The sequence below is a fragment of the Dromiciops gliroides genome, chromosome 1, assembly GCF_019393635.1.
Source record: "Dromiciops gliroides isolate mDroGli1 chromosome 1, mDroGli1.pri, whole genome shotgun sequence".
Lineage (NCBI taxonomy): Eukaryota > Metazoa > Chordata > Mammalia > Microbiotheria > Microbiotheriidae > Dromiciops > Dromiciops gliroides.
Genome location: NC_057861.1, coordinates 284255830 through 284270788, shown reverse-complemented (window position 1 = coordinate 284270788; position 14959 = coordinate 284255830). Strand labels below are relative to the sequence as shown.

The 14959-nt window shown below is 35.7% G+C and overlaps 1 protein-coding gene across 3 annotated transcripts in view; it reads right to left on the bottom strand.

The window, feature by feature from the left end:
- Positions 1-14959, bottom strand: part of KCNB2 (potassium voltage-gated channel subfamily B member 2) — a 480892-nt gene that overhangs the window by 444341 nt on the left and 21592 nt on the right. For 2 of the 3 annotated variants that reach the window (XM_043979421.1, XM_043979423.1), the window contains one exon: positions 136-818. In XM_043979421.1, coding sequence (XP_043835356.1) covers positions 136-714 — 579 coding nt within the window. In that variant the 5' untranslated portion in view covers positions 715-818. Of the gene's footprint in view, positions 1-135; positions 819-5907; positions 5933-14959 lie in introns of those variants that run through there. The other variant, XM_043979424.1, reaches the window with a different exon arrangement.

The window sequence follows — 14959 nt, the reverse complement described above, 5'->3', positions numbered from 1 at the left end:
TGGTGCCATAAGAATATGTTCTTCCTTGTAAAAAAGCAAACAAAACATATTCTAAATAAAGAGAACCAGCTCCCTGAAATATATAAATAGCTGAAAGGTCTAACCACATAGAATAACACCATGTTTTTTTCATACCTTTGCAGCTACTGATGAGTTAGGTTTCTCTAGCAGGTCCCAGAGTTTCTTCCTTTTTTCAGGACAGCAGGTATTATCAAACTCTTCTCCCTCTCTTTCCCTCATAGTCTCTGCCTCTCGTCTCAATTCTTCATTCATTTGTTCTTTCTTTTGATGATATCTTGCTTGGCAACAAGACTCTAAGTATATCTCATCAATTCCCCAGTAATCAAGCTCTTGCCCAAAAGAGAGGGCACACATTTCTTCCATCATGTGGAGTTTCCCTGTCCTGTAGAAATTTAAAATGGATGTAAAGGCTCCTGGATGCCGATCAAAGAAATATTCATTTTCATTCAAATTGTAGTCATCACACACTTCCAGCAGGGTTTCATGAGTATTGCAGTCTCGGAGCTTCCCTAATCTTGTTCTTGGAAGTCTATCCAAAGTCCTCCATAGCACTTCATGGTTTAGGCCCCCTACATTTATTTTAACTCGTCGGGAACAACTTTTGCTTCTGATGATCTCCACAGGCTCTGGTGGAAGGGAAAGAGTAGACCTTGAAGTCTTTCGGTTCAGACCAGGGGGAGCCTTCTCTGCCATTTTGAACTGGATGAGACTGAAGAGCCAATATCCTTCAAAGAATGAGTAGTAGGATTATCAATTGAAGTTATAATCCATCTCAAGGTGTGTTTTTATTGGCATAACTGTAAGAAAACAATAACAAACATTTGTTGTCTATTTCTCAAGCAATAATCATAATATTTTATATAATGCTTCACAATAGCCCTGAAAGGATACTTAGAACAAGTATTTTTTATCCCTATTTTGCAGATGAGAAAATTGAGGGTCACAGAAGTTAAATAACTTGGCCAAGGTTATATAAGGCAGTAAACTACAGAGCTGGGATTCAAATCCAGTATGACTTTCACTGTGCCATACTTTCCCTTCTATAGTTAGTAAATACCAGGTATGAGTTGTGAACACATATCCCTCAATCTGTCAAATATTCTTTCTATTATACCTTATTTTTATATACTGTTAAAAAAGATCCAATGCAGAACTACTACCATGACCATAGTAAGCACAAACATTCAATGGGCTGTGGGTCATTGTGTTCAGAACCATCCAATGCTGTATATTTTTATATTCAATTTGCATTTATGTTGACTAATATTAGTTTCTCCTTTAGTGCTCTTATAAAACCCACCTGACAAACAATTTTTGAACCTATTTTTAATAAATTGTACAAATTATGGAGTACCTACTATGTGTAAGGTATTGTGAAAGATGCAGAGAATAAGACATGGTCCTTGTACGCTTGAAGCTTACAATCTACCAGGCAATTTAATACATGCTCAAAAATGAATATAATACAAAGTATAATTAGAAAGTGCAATAACAGAGACCCTGATTGCCATGTAAGCTTAGAGGAAGGAGAGAGAGCTTGCAACTTATTACTTTTAAAGATCTAGTCTCCTCCAAAGAAGGCTTTGCTTACATATTTCAATTTAATTCATTTTGCTAAACATATATTAAACATCTAATAGGTTCAAGGAATTATCTTATTTGCCGGGAATGAAAAGTCAAAAATTAAAAAAAATCTCTGTACTCAAAAAGCTTACTGCTCAATTCAAGGGTACAGCATGAATACAAGTAATGGTGAAACAAGAAAGAGAGTGATGTGGGGACAAAATAACTCAAAGTGCTTTAAGGAAATTAATTAGAAGCTTCAAGGAAGAAGTGGAATCTGATCTGAGTCCTGGAAAAATCAGAATTCCAAAATGAAAAGAAAAAGAATACCTACTGGGCATAGGAACAGCTCATATGAACACACAAAGATATGGAGATGGCAGTAGAGGACCTGAAGAACAAAGCAATGTACAGTAAAGTTGGAAAGACAGATTGGACCCAGACAATGGAGGATTTTAAAATGCCAGTTAAGTAGTTGGTATTTTATCCTAGAAATAATAGGGAGGGGGCAGCTAGGTGGCGCAGTGGATAAAGCACCGGCCCTGGAGTCAGGAGTACCTGAGTTCAAATCCGGCCTCAGACACTTGACACTTACTAGCTGTGTGACCCTGGGCAAGTCACTTAACCCCCATTGCCCTGCAAAAACAAAACAAAACAAAACAAACAAAAAAAGAAAGAATAGGGAGCCATAAATAGTTGGGGGGAAGGGAGTGAACCTGTCACAGCTATACCTTAGGATGATTATTTTGACTGTTCTGTGAACTGCCATAATGGATTAGAGAAGGGAGAGTCTTGGATCACTGTCCATAATACAAAGCTATCAATAATGCAAAGTCTACCTTTACAAAACAGAAACATCTAGAGAATACTACTACTAGCAAATCACAGTACAATCTTATGCTTCTGTGGCCCATCCACTTTATATGGATAGATACGCAATAGTTGAATTAAATCATTTTGTGATCCATGTGGACATTTATAAAACCATAAGGAATGGTCATCAGGGCTAAATCCTTTAGGGTCTTGAATGCCAAGTGAATTAGTTTTGGCTTTACTCAGTGATTAATGAGAAGCCAATGAATGTCTCTGAGCAAGGTGATGATGTGACAGTATGATGGAATTCTACATACAGTTTAAAAGTTTTATCTTCCAGAAATCTTTTTCTCCAAATACTCATCCTTTGTGATGTTTGTTTTTTGGCTATGTGTTACTATTAACTGCAATAGACAGCATCTTCTTAGTTCGGTCTTTTCCTACAATCTCTCAGCAGTGAGTCCTGATGTTTCTGCCATTTTTCCCCAGTGCACTATCCCTTCTTTAAAAGCTCCTATGCCTTCTCAGAGCCTGCAGCTTAAGCCAGATAATAAAGAGAAGCTCCAATTTTTAGATGTTAGGGGGCTCATAAATACAGCCTTCTACTGAGGTGCATACCAATTCCAGCAGGAGTCAGGCTTCCTTGCCCCTGTAGTGCAGCATCCCTGCTATTGGATGGATTTCTTTACTAATCTTGAGGCCATTATCATCTCTATGACACTTTTTTTGTGGGTCAATGAAGGTTAAGTGACTTGCCCAAGGTCACACAGTTAGTAAGTGTCGAGTGTCTGAATCTGGATTTGAACTCAGGTCCTCCTGAATCCAAGGCCAGGGCTTTATCCACTGCGCCACCTAGCTGCCCCCCATTATCATCTCAAATGGAAAATAATTCAAGTTTAAGAAATTTAGACTTGTCAAATTCAATGGATTTGATAGGCTCCACACATCTTTTGAAAATGAATTTTATTTTATTTAATATGTATGAATTCAAATTTAGGCACAGTTTGCTTTTAACATACTCAAAAAATATAATCCAGGTTTATAAAAGCAATAAAATAAGCTGTTTACTCATTTTACAAAAAGATGCTTTATTTTACAAAGTGATTCAGTATAGTGATTTTATAGCAATTTCTACTAAGGTAAATGATTCAATTGCTGCAAAACTTTAAAATAATTCAGTTACTGAAAATTTTGTTTACATAAAGCTCTACAGGAACACAGATACTCTATATTGTGTAGGACATCAATTTGGATTAAACAAATGGACTTATTAATAGACACCATTTCCAAAGTCCACTTTCACCTTAAACCCCACCTCATCAACTTTGAAGTAGTGGAAAAATGCCAAGAAACATATGTCAAAGTCTATTGAATATGTAGTATGTTGAATTGTTTATTGTTTTTTCTCTCAGCTTTATCTCTCTAATTAGGGCTCAGGGCAGGGGTTATGTCACTGTGTCTTAAAGGCCTCTGCCTACTCCACAGTGCTAGCCAGAGTGTCTTGTAAATATTAGGCACTTACTAGGTATGTTTTGATGATGATGAAGAAGAAGAAAGTATCTATGTATATTGTTGTGAACTCAAAGCTATCAATAATCCAAAGTCTACCTTTATAGGACAGAAACATCTAGAGAACAGCACTACTAGCAAATCACAGTATAATCAACTCAAAATTTGAGGAAAGAGTCAGAATGACAGATTTAGCTATGAAGGCATATTAGAAGTTATCTAGGGACAGCTAGGTGGTATAGTGGATAAAGCACTGGCCTTGGATTCAGGGGGACCTGAGTTCAAATCCACCTTCAGACACTTGACACACTTACTAGCTGTGTGACCCTCAGCAAGTCACTTAACCCTCATTGCCCCACCAAAAAAAAAAGAAAAAAAGAAGTTATCTAGCCAATCCCCTCATTCTAATATAAGGAAAAGGAGTCTCCAAGACAAGAAATGGCTGGGCCAAGACTATACAGTTTTGAGTACATCAGCATAGGATTTGAACCTAGGTCTTTTCACTCCAAATTCAATAATCTAGATGATGAAAAAATATGATATGATTTTTAAAAAATCTCTATTCTGACCTATTTAAATGTGATGTTGGTGTCCCTGAAATGGAAAAATGGATAAAGGAAAAGACATTAACATGAATTATCACCCCTTCCTTTAGAGAGTTAACCAATGTAAAGCAAAAATGACAACGAAGAGAGCACAGTGAAAAACCTTCATTTTTGCTAATCAGAGATATATGGGAACCTTTGGCAACCAGATTTAGAACATAAACTTATTTGTCAAATTTTATAGAGGTCAAAGGTAGATGATAATTGAAATTACCAAAATATCAAGAAACAATGGAGAAAATGAAAAAAGAAACAATGAAGGAAAAAAGTTTACATGACAACATTTGGATTTTCACATCAGAGGTCCCCATGTGCTGCACATGGAAGTAGAAATGCTTAGACTTAAGCACACAGAGATGCATAGACTTGAAGGATAATATCAACTACACAGAGAGACTATTTGTTCTGTAGTTGGTGCAAATCTGAGGGTATGGGGGGGAATCACATTTGGTATCAGCACAAAAATATTAAAGTCAAATGTTGAATATATCAGTAACTACAGACATGTTGCCTACTTTTTCATTTCTACAGACTATTTTTGAGAAACATTTTTTTATCTATATCAGGGTAAACTAGATGCAAATAATAGAAAGAATAGGCAATTTTGCAAATGATTCTATAGCAGATTTTATAGTTACAAGATGACTGAAAGGTTCAGAAAATGCAAGGTCTGTCTGTGTTTGTTTGACTCTAAAAACTAAACAAAAATGTTTTGGTAGTACAGACGGGCTTTTTATTCAAACACGTGGCTCCCATGAAGATTGTGCACAACTCATCGACATAAGCAAAACTCAAGAGAAGTCTCTGATGATTAGTATCAAGAAATATATGAAATCAGGAGACATATACTTTCTAAACGGTGTTTACCATTTTAATAGAAGATAAACAACATGATGTTCAGATAATAATGGGATTCTCTAGAGATGGTAAATTCCTCGAGTTGTCCATTTGCAGATGAAATTGTGCCAATTGTAGCAAGCCTTTCTGAGCCTCCTGAATCAGATTAATTATTAGAGAATCACACAGCATTAGAGAATTTCATAACTGGAAAGGATCTTAGTGATAAAGAATTCCCTCTACCGCATACTTCACAGGTGGACATCCAGCCTTTGCTGAAAGACTCCCAAAGATGAAAAATTCACTACCTCAGGAGGTAGCCCATTTTATTTTTGAATAACTCTAATTATTAGAAATTTTCCTTTTCCTTGTTGTTGTTTTTCAGTCATGTGCAATTCTTTGGGACCTCATTTGGAGTTTTCATGGCAAAGATACTGGAGCAGTTTGCCATTTCCTTCTTCAGCTCATTTTACATATGGGGAAACTGAAGCAAACAGGGTTAAGTGACTTGCCCGGGATCACACAGCTAGTAAGTGTCTGAGACTGAATTTGAACTCACAAAGTAGAGTCTTCCTGACTCCAGGTCCAGCACTCTATCCATTATGCCACCTACTTGCCCTTTTCTTTTCCTTACAGGAAGCTCTTTCTTCTCAGTAACTTTCACCCACTGATCCTAGGCCTTTCCTGTGAAACAAAGCAGAGCACGTTGAGTGTTTTTTCCCTGGCACCCCTTCATAAGCTTCATGTTATGTTTCCCATAAAATATAGCAGGTCAGAGTGGAATAAGCATTGGCTCCACAGTCACAGGACAGTTTATATATTGCCTCTAGTTATTACCTAATATGACCTGAGGCAAGTCATTTAACTTCCCTGGGCCTCAATTTCCTCATCTGTGAAATGAGGGGATTGGAGAAGAAGCTTTCTGAGTTACCTTCCAACTATAGACCAGTAATCCTTCAAACCTATGACACCCCCATTTCCATCTCCATCCTGTATACATCCAGAATTTAAGAACCTTCACCATTCTGGTTGTACTCCCATCAGCATCATCCAGCTTATCAGTGTATTTCTTTCAGTGTGGCACCAAGAACTGAACAGAGTAGGCCAAATGGATTCAGGTCAGGGCAAAATACAGAGACTATCATTTACTTATTCTTGAATCCTATGCCCCACCCTGAAAGATAAAATCACATTATTTGGGAGTCTTGTCCAAACCATGCTGTCCTGTTGGATGGACAATACATAGAGCTTGTCCATCTTTATGTCTATCTTAGACACTATAGATGGACAATAAACTGATACCAGAACTAAATAAGATGATGGAAGCAGTCTTAATTGAAGCCAGGAAGTTCTGTAGTATATTCAGTGACCTTGAATCACTTCCTGAAATACAACCCCATCTTTGCAATCATTAGTATTTTTCTGGAGATGTCCTATGACTGCAATTCACACAGTACCACAATCTCTGAGAAATCAAAATTGTGGGTCACTCAAAGGGCAATGGAGAGAGCGAATTGGCTCCAGTATATAACTAATGAAGTATTGTCGATGCGATGAAGTCTAAAAATAATTTATCAATGAGATGTGTGACTAAAAAAAAGTGGTGAGTTGGCCAGTCACCAAGAATGTTTTAAGTGCCCACTATGTGCCAGGCACTATAACTATGTGTAAGAGAGTAAGAGAAAAATGATAGGTAATCCAAGTCCTAGGTATAAAAACCACAGTACCTGGCACATAGTAGGCGCTTAGTGAATGCTTGTTGAATTGATTTGAGGACAACAAGGCATCAATAATTTGTGATTTGTATCATCTGAGGGCATAATCACACCAATGAGATCACAGATTCATTGAAATTCGGACCTATTTCTTTCTGTAGGACATTTTATTAGTGCTAGACCACTGAAAGCAGTAACAGACACTCAAACACATTTGCACCCAAGATCAGAAGTTCTGATGGAACTGAAACAACCACTGTTCAGTGAAATTAAGGGAAAAATAATAATAAAATTCTGAGTAGCATGTAAAACTACTTATTTTCATCAGAGGTGGGGATCTTCCAGCCAGGGGTGTGGGGGGGGGGCGGGGTAGGGGGGATGCTGTTAGATTTAGACCCTATTTATGTACCTGGCCCTCAGGATGATATTGCTTTGGTTACTACATTTGTAATCTAGAGGATAATTTCCTCTAGTAGCTCATTCCCTCCTTCAGAAAAGAGTTTCTAAAAGACTAAAACTGTTGATCAACTAAAAAACAGTGGTTAGCTAATCAGCATTCAAAAGGAATAATAAATAGCTTAATATAAAGGAAAACCAGGTTGCAATCTTTGACCATAACTTCCAAACCTATTGAGTTCTATGTGTCTCTCTTCTCTCTCTACCCCCTACCCTGAAACTTCCCCCTCTTTCTCTGTGCCTGATTCCCTAATATTTTTGTCTCCACTTTCTCTCTCCTTACCTGTAGCCTCCTCTCATTCAATGTATGTATTAATAATTATAAAGCATGTAAAATAAATTTAAAAATATAGTTGTTAAATTTGTTGTATGAAGCTTGTGTTCCTTAGCCTTGGTTTTCAAAGCATGCCGGTTAAACATTTCACATTTCTGTCTTCAAGAAAAGAAAATACCTAAATTAAGAGCTGCTTTTTTGTAGGAGAAAGTCTGGTGTATGAGAAACATTAGACTTAATGTCAGGAGATAGTTCTCTAGTTTCAGACCTGCTATTATCTACCCTAAGTTACTTCCAGTGCCTCAGTTCCCTTACAAGTTAAATAAGACATTGGGATTATAAAACAATAGAGCATTCTCATTTTTACAAAGTCCTTTCCTCACTACAACCCTTTGAGAAAGTATATTTATCCCATTTTACTGATTAGGAAACTGATTTAAAAAAATTAAGTGGTTTACCCAAGATTACATAGATCTTAAATTACAGATCTAGAACTCAAAACCATTTTTTCTTTCTAAAATTCTGTATGATCTTAATTGCTCTTTCCAGTTGAAAATTATATGCTTCGATATGACCCTTGATTTCAGTAAGGCTTCTGGCCCTCAACAGAAAAAAATAATCTCTTAGTTGTTTGACATGAAAGCAAGCTTAGAAGCCACCTTATATTTGTTTTCTGCAATGTTGTAACAGCTTCTTATTAAAACTTCTTTTATCAATTTCCTCATTTGTAAAATGAGAACATTGGACAAGATGATTTTACATTTTTTCTATTTCTAAAATTGCATAATTTGATGCCCCTTCAATATCATTCACTCCTTTAGGCAGAGTATTTTCAGTGCATAATCAAAGGTGTATTCAGTTTGTCTAGCTTTTTGTTGAATCCGCAGACTTTTTGCTTTAACTTTTTATTTTTTCAATTTAAGATTTGTTTGTTTGTTTGTTTTTTAGTGAGGCAATTGTGGTTAAGTGACTTGCCCAGGGTCACACAGCTAGTAAGTGTCAAGTGTCTGAGGCCGGATTTGAACTCAGGTACTCCTGAATCCAGGGCCGGTGCTCTATCCACTGTACCACCTAGCTGCCCCTGTTTGTTTTTTTAAACTTCATTTCTAATAAATAATTTCCCAGTGTTATTCCCTCCAGTATCCTGCCATAGTGGAGAGTTTATAAAACTTATTATTTTAATTTTAATAAATAAATATCTACAGTAATATTTTTCTTACATATTTTAAAAGTGAAATTAAGTTTCTTATGATAATTTTCATCCATAACAAATTAGGTCCTTTTAGACTAGGTCTATAATAAAAACTTCAGTCATTTTATGCTTCCACTGTGTTAACTATATATATATATATATATATATATATATCAGTCATATACATGTACATATGCATATACATATACATACACTCATACATAACATAAACACATCTTTTGGGTCAGCTATGGCATGAAAATATATTTTGAAAGCATAAAGAAAAAGTAAAATCACTGGTAATTTTCTTTTGGCATTGCTTGAGTACTTTCTCAGGAATACACACACACATAAACACACTCACACATATCTATATATATACAATATATATACAATATATATGTATGCACACTATATATATATGCATAGATATATAGAAAGATAGACATATAGATAAAATCACATTTGCAATAAATCACTAAACCAGTGCCAGTGTACTAAACATCCTCTCATTAGTCTGTTAGAGGGAGGAAGTGGCTCTTTAAACAACAAACAATAACAAACATTTAAGTTTTGCACAGCTGCACCTTAGCATCCCAAGTACTATGAAATTATGCTGTCACCGGTTCAAGGCCAATCCTGGCAAAACATAACTTTCTTATTATGATATCATAATTATAGGTTCAAGGAAAACTTTGAAGACAATGGAGTTTCAAAAATATTAACCTTGTCAGATGAAGTACACTCATTTTGTTCTGCAAGAAGTAGCAACTTGGGCTATAGGAAGAAAAAGTATACCCTTTAAAACTATGTAATTTTTTTCATATTCTCAGTCATATTACTAATGTAGAACATGTAACTACAAACAGCTTTGAGAGTTCTAAATCTATCTTGAAGTTATCTTTCAACTGATATTTTTATTTTTTTAGTGAGGCAATTGGAGTTAAGTGACTTGCCCAGGGTCACACAGCAAGTAAGTGTTAAGTGTCTGAGGCCAGATTTGAACTCAGGTACTCCTGACTCCAGGGCCGGTGCTCTATCCACTGCGCCACCTAGCTGCCCCCTCAACTGATCTTTTAAAATGCACTTAGAATATTCTTTTTAATTTATGTACTTTATATCCTCCAAAGAACAACAACAACAACCCAGCAGATATTTTTGTTTTCAAATGGCCAAAAGTCTATTTTTTGACATATGTTTGTAGAGAAAGGGACCAGATTTAGATGCCACTAATGTAATCAATGCCTTTTACTTCAGTGCAACATGTGAAATTATAACCAACTTTCACAGTATAAATAAAATACAACCAAAATATTTAATTAAGGATAAAATTATTAACTTTAAAAAATGATTTCAAATTAGCTTTTCAAAAAATGTATTCTTACAGAATAACCTTCCAAATCACCAGCTTCTGAAAAGATGCATTTTTTAAGAAGCTAGTCAAGATTCTTAAGGCATTTAATACTGTATTTATTTTTTTTTTAAGTATGTCCAACTCTGGTAGTGACTGTAATGTAGGCTTTGTCCTTGGGGAGGTATAAAGTGAAATAATACTCATTTCTTTTTTAGATTCTGCCATGAAAAACTAATATGAAAATGTTCAGCTCAACCATTTACTCCTTAGTCAGAACTCTAGAACTTTTATCCTTCAGACAACCCAGGCTTTTTTTAGATCCACTAAGACAAAAATCCTAAAAGATCTGCTACCAGTGGCCAAAGGTAGCATCAAGTTGCAACAAGAAAGGAAAAATACAAGTAATAAATACAATATGTAATATAAGCATCTTCCAATCTCATAGCCGGCTCCTTGCAATAGCCAAACATATAAATAGCTAACACTTTCTATTTTTATTTAGATGCATAAATATATAGCTTTGTTCTCCCTCACTGGAATAGAAAAGCTTTTAAACATTTAATTACAGGCACACTTTAAAGATACACTAAATTTATATGTTTACTATAATTAAAGGTTAACTACAAATACAAGAAGATTTTTGCCCCTTACAATGATCAGGTGATTAAACTGTCTTTCTTTATCAACAGAATAAGGTATTTTGTAAGACATAACTCAGAAAAGAACCCTTTTTCTATTTGGAAAAATAATACTGTTACAAAGTTTTTCAGATCTCTAGATCTTTTGTGATATTGTTTCCTTTTTTCAACTGCAGAGAATGGACCAGGTTCAAAACTGTGAATGTGAAAGTGCCCTTTACTTAGTGTCCCTAGAGTGTTCTTTTGAATGCCTGATTTTTGGAAAGTCAAATGACAGGTAGACTAGGGAAACAGAGATAGAGAATGAGAGAGACAGACAGACGGAGAGAGAGACACAGAGAGAGAGGGAGAGAGAGAGAGAGAGAGAGAGAGAGAGAGAGAGAGAGAGAGAGAGAGAGAGAGAGAGAGAAGATATTCTAAAGGAGGAAGTAGCTTCTAAAAGAAGCTGAGAAGATGTCAACATCACTGAAAATCCAAATGAAAACTAGAAATTTCAACTTATTATTACCTGGGTATTTTGTCAACATAATCCTAAATGTCCGTCTTTTGAATAGATTAACATCAAATTTCAGACTTCATCTGGATGATATAGAAAGATGTAGTCTTGATGACAATATCTGATAAATAATGGAAACCCCCAATTTTATGGAATGTTAAACTTTTTCTCTTCCCTACTTTCATGTAGTTCTTATTTAAATCTGTCCATGCTACATAAACACGGTACCAACCAAGCTCACTTATACCTCCACAATTTGATTATAGCATAAATGAATTTTCATTCTGTAAGAGCCTCCAAAGAATAGTCCGACTACCTTATTTTCAGATGAGGAAAGTGCTCATTAGTGGCAGAAGTAGGAGGATACCCTGGGTCCCCTGACTGTCAGTCCAGGGTTCTTTTCACGACACTTTACTACTGTCTTCCTAAGCTTTGTTTTTCTTTGGATACTCAAAACGTCTCTAAAGCCTTTGTTTCATTACCTAGTTCCTTGTCAAAATGTTGGGACAAACAATAGTTGTAGCTCAAGTAGTATGCCTCTCACATATAATTCTATTTCTTTTTAATTTTTAAAAGAGTAGAATGCTTTCAGTCACTCACTCAGCTGAGAGCAACCTTGGAAGGATACACCTTTGCTTTTAGTTTGTTGATCATATCTCCCATGATTAGCTCTGCTTCTCTAGCACTGATTTTGGAGGTAACCCTTCAAATCTCCTCCAAAATGAGTATTAAAAACTTTTTTAATAGGCAAATAATTATTTTTTCATTAACACAACAAGACATATTTTGGGGGCATTGTTAGACTATGCAGTGTATCATATTGATCAGATAATTGTTCTTTCCTTTCTGTGTTACTATTGAGATTACTGTCGGTAACTAGGTAGCAAGGTGGATAGATCACTGGGCCTAGAATCAGGAAACCTGAATTCAAATCTAGTCACACACTTACTAGCTATGTGACCCTGGGCAAGTCATTTAATCCTGTTTGCCTGTTTCCTCATCTGTAAAATGAGCTGGAGAAGAAAAGGGAAAACCACTCTGGTATCTTTGCCAAGAAAAGCCCAAATGGGGTCATGAAGAGCAGGACACTACTGAACAAAAGCACTGAAATTTCTAAATGTTTCCAGAATTGATTTGAAATAAATTGAATTTATCCACATATTCCCTTTGGATTGATGGAGCAGAGCAAATAGTCCAAAATGTACCTTTTCTCAAATTTATCATTGATTCAAATTGAATTTTTAGTTTTTTAAATGAACACTTTCTCCTCTAAAAATTGTCCACAACTAGTCATTCCCATTCTGTTCTCTTCCTCCCTACTCCTTTCCTTTCCCCTCCCTCCATCCCACTCTTTCCCTCTTTCTTTCCTCTTTTCTAATTCCTTCCTTCCTTCCTTCCTTCCTTCCTTCCTTTCTTTCTTCCTCCCTTCCTCCCTCCCTTCCTTCCTTCCTTCCTTCCTTCCTTCCTTCCTTCCTTCCTTCCTTCCTTCCTTCCTTCCTTCCTTCCTTCTTTTCTTTCTTTCTTCCTTCCTTCCTTCCTTCCTTTCTTTCTTCCTCCCTTCCTTCCTTCCTTCCTCCCTCCCTCCCTCCTTCCCTTCCTTCCTCCCTCCTCTTTCATTCTTTTGTTTCTCTTTTATTAATCTATTTATCTTATTTTTTCTTAATAGCATTTTGTAAGCAATGCTCAGAACAACAAAATAAGATTGTACATGAAACTGTGAACTTATTGTCATGTATAGTTCTTTAAAATATTTTTTAATATTGTGAACTCTGAAGAATGCTGACACATCCTAAGATATCTTACTGCTGCAGGTCCTTATCTACCACTATACTTACTATGCTTTCTATGCATAATACATTATTTTAGGTGCTGCTGATGATACACAGATAATGAGATTTCTACCAACAACGTAAATTACATTGAAACTCTTCAATACAACCTTTTTTTTGTCTTTCCAAGGGGATAAACCAATATTTTGTGGCAACAAAAAGCAATGATCTCTTCTTTTTAAGGACAAATTTCTGATGCCATAATACTGAAATTCACTTACCATTGTTATCTTTCAAGGGGAGACTATTTTTGTATTGTATTATGGAATTATTTCCATTAAACCCCTGAACAGAATATGGGTCACATTTCATTACAACAAATTTCAAGATACTGTTCAAAATTATGTGATTTTCTTGAAATTTTGTTATATTAAAATTAAACATTGATTGAAATGTGACCATTGGCTTGGGTTTAGCATTTTTTTCCTCCCAGTCTAATATTCTTTGAGAAATGATGTAATTAATATATAGGAGATATAATCCTGACTTCCCCCCATTCCAAAGTCCTTCTTGATAAAATGAAGTCAAGCCTCCTTAGTCCTGGTCAGGGCTATATACCTAAGTTAGAATGCTTTCCGTTATCCTGGTCGTGGCTATAAACTTTTAGGAATCTTGATAAAAATGACCCTTCTAAATTCTTGTTAGAGCAATAAAGCTTTGGTCTGGGGTAAAGATTAATGGTTAACCCTAGGTTGGGAGGTAGTCTGTAATCAGCCCTTCATTTTAATAGCCTACCTCCAAATTAAGTTGACCAATCAGAAGTGATTAGACATCTCTCAGGAACACCTCCTCTTTGAAGGGCATATAATCTGTGACCCCACTGCCATTAGGGGTCTTTGGTTTGAGAGAGATGGCATAGACTTCATTTTATTGATAATTCACTGAATATATTAATAAAATAAATTATCCAGATATTATGTCTTTCATATTTTTAATCACACTTCCCTATCTCATCTATGTCATTTTCTCCAGCCACCCTTATTTCTCATTGTTTTTTCATTCTGAGGTACCACAGAATCTGCAGCCTAGGACCTCTGACTATTTGGCGTTAAATTGGATACTATTTCATACTTTTATGTGTTTGTCTCAGTGGTCAATTAAAATCCTCTAAGGGACTAGGGTACCTTAGAGTAAATGAATGTCACCATTTTCTCATAGTTCATGATGTTTTGTTGTTGTTGTTGGTTTTTGCAGGCAATGGGAGTTAAGTGACTTGCCCAGGGTCACACAGCTAGTAAGTGTCAAGTGTCTGAGGCCGGATTTGAACTCAGGTACTCCTGAATCCAGGGCTGGTGCTTTAACCACTGCGCCATCTAGCTGCCCCGTTCAGGATGTTTTTTTTTAAAAAAAAACTGTCATTCATAGGAATCATTTGTTAAGTGCTTACTATGTGACAGAGATGTTTTCATATATAATTATTTTAAAATATTTTTATATAATGAAATGGTCATGTTTATTGATGAGTAAATTCATAATAAAATGTTTTCATCTATCATCATTTTAAAATCAACAATTATACTATGGTAGCACATGGGATACAACCTGCTGTAGTAGAAAGAATACTGGATTTGTTGTTACAAAGATAAGGTGTGAATCCCAACTCAGATACTTACTATGTAACCTCAGACAAGTCATTTAACTACATAAAGAGTCATTT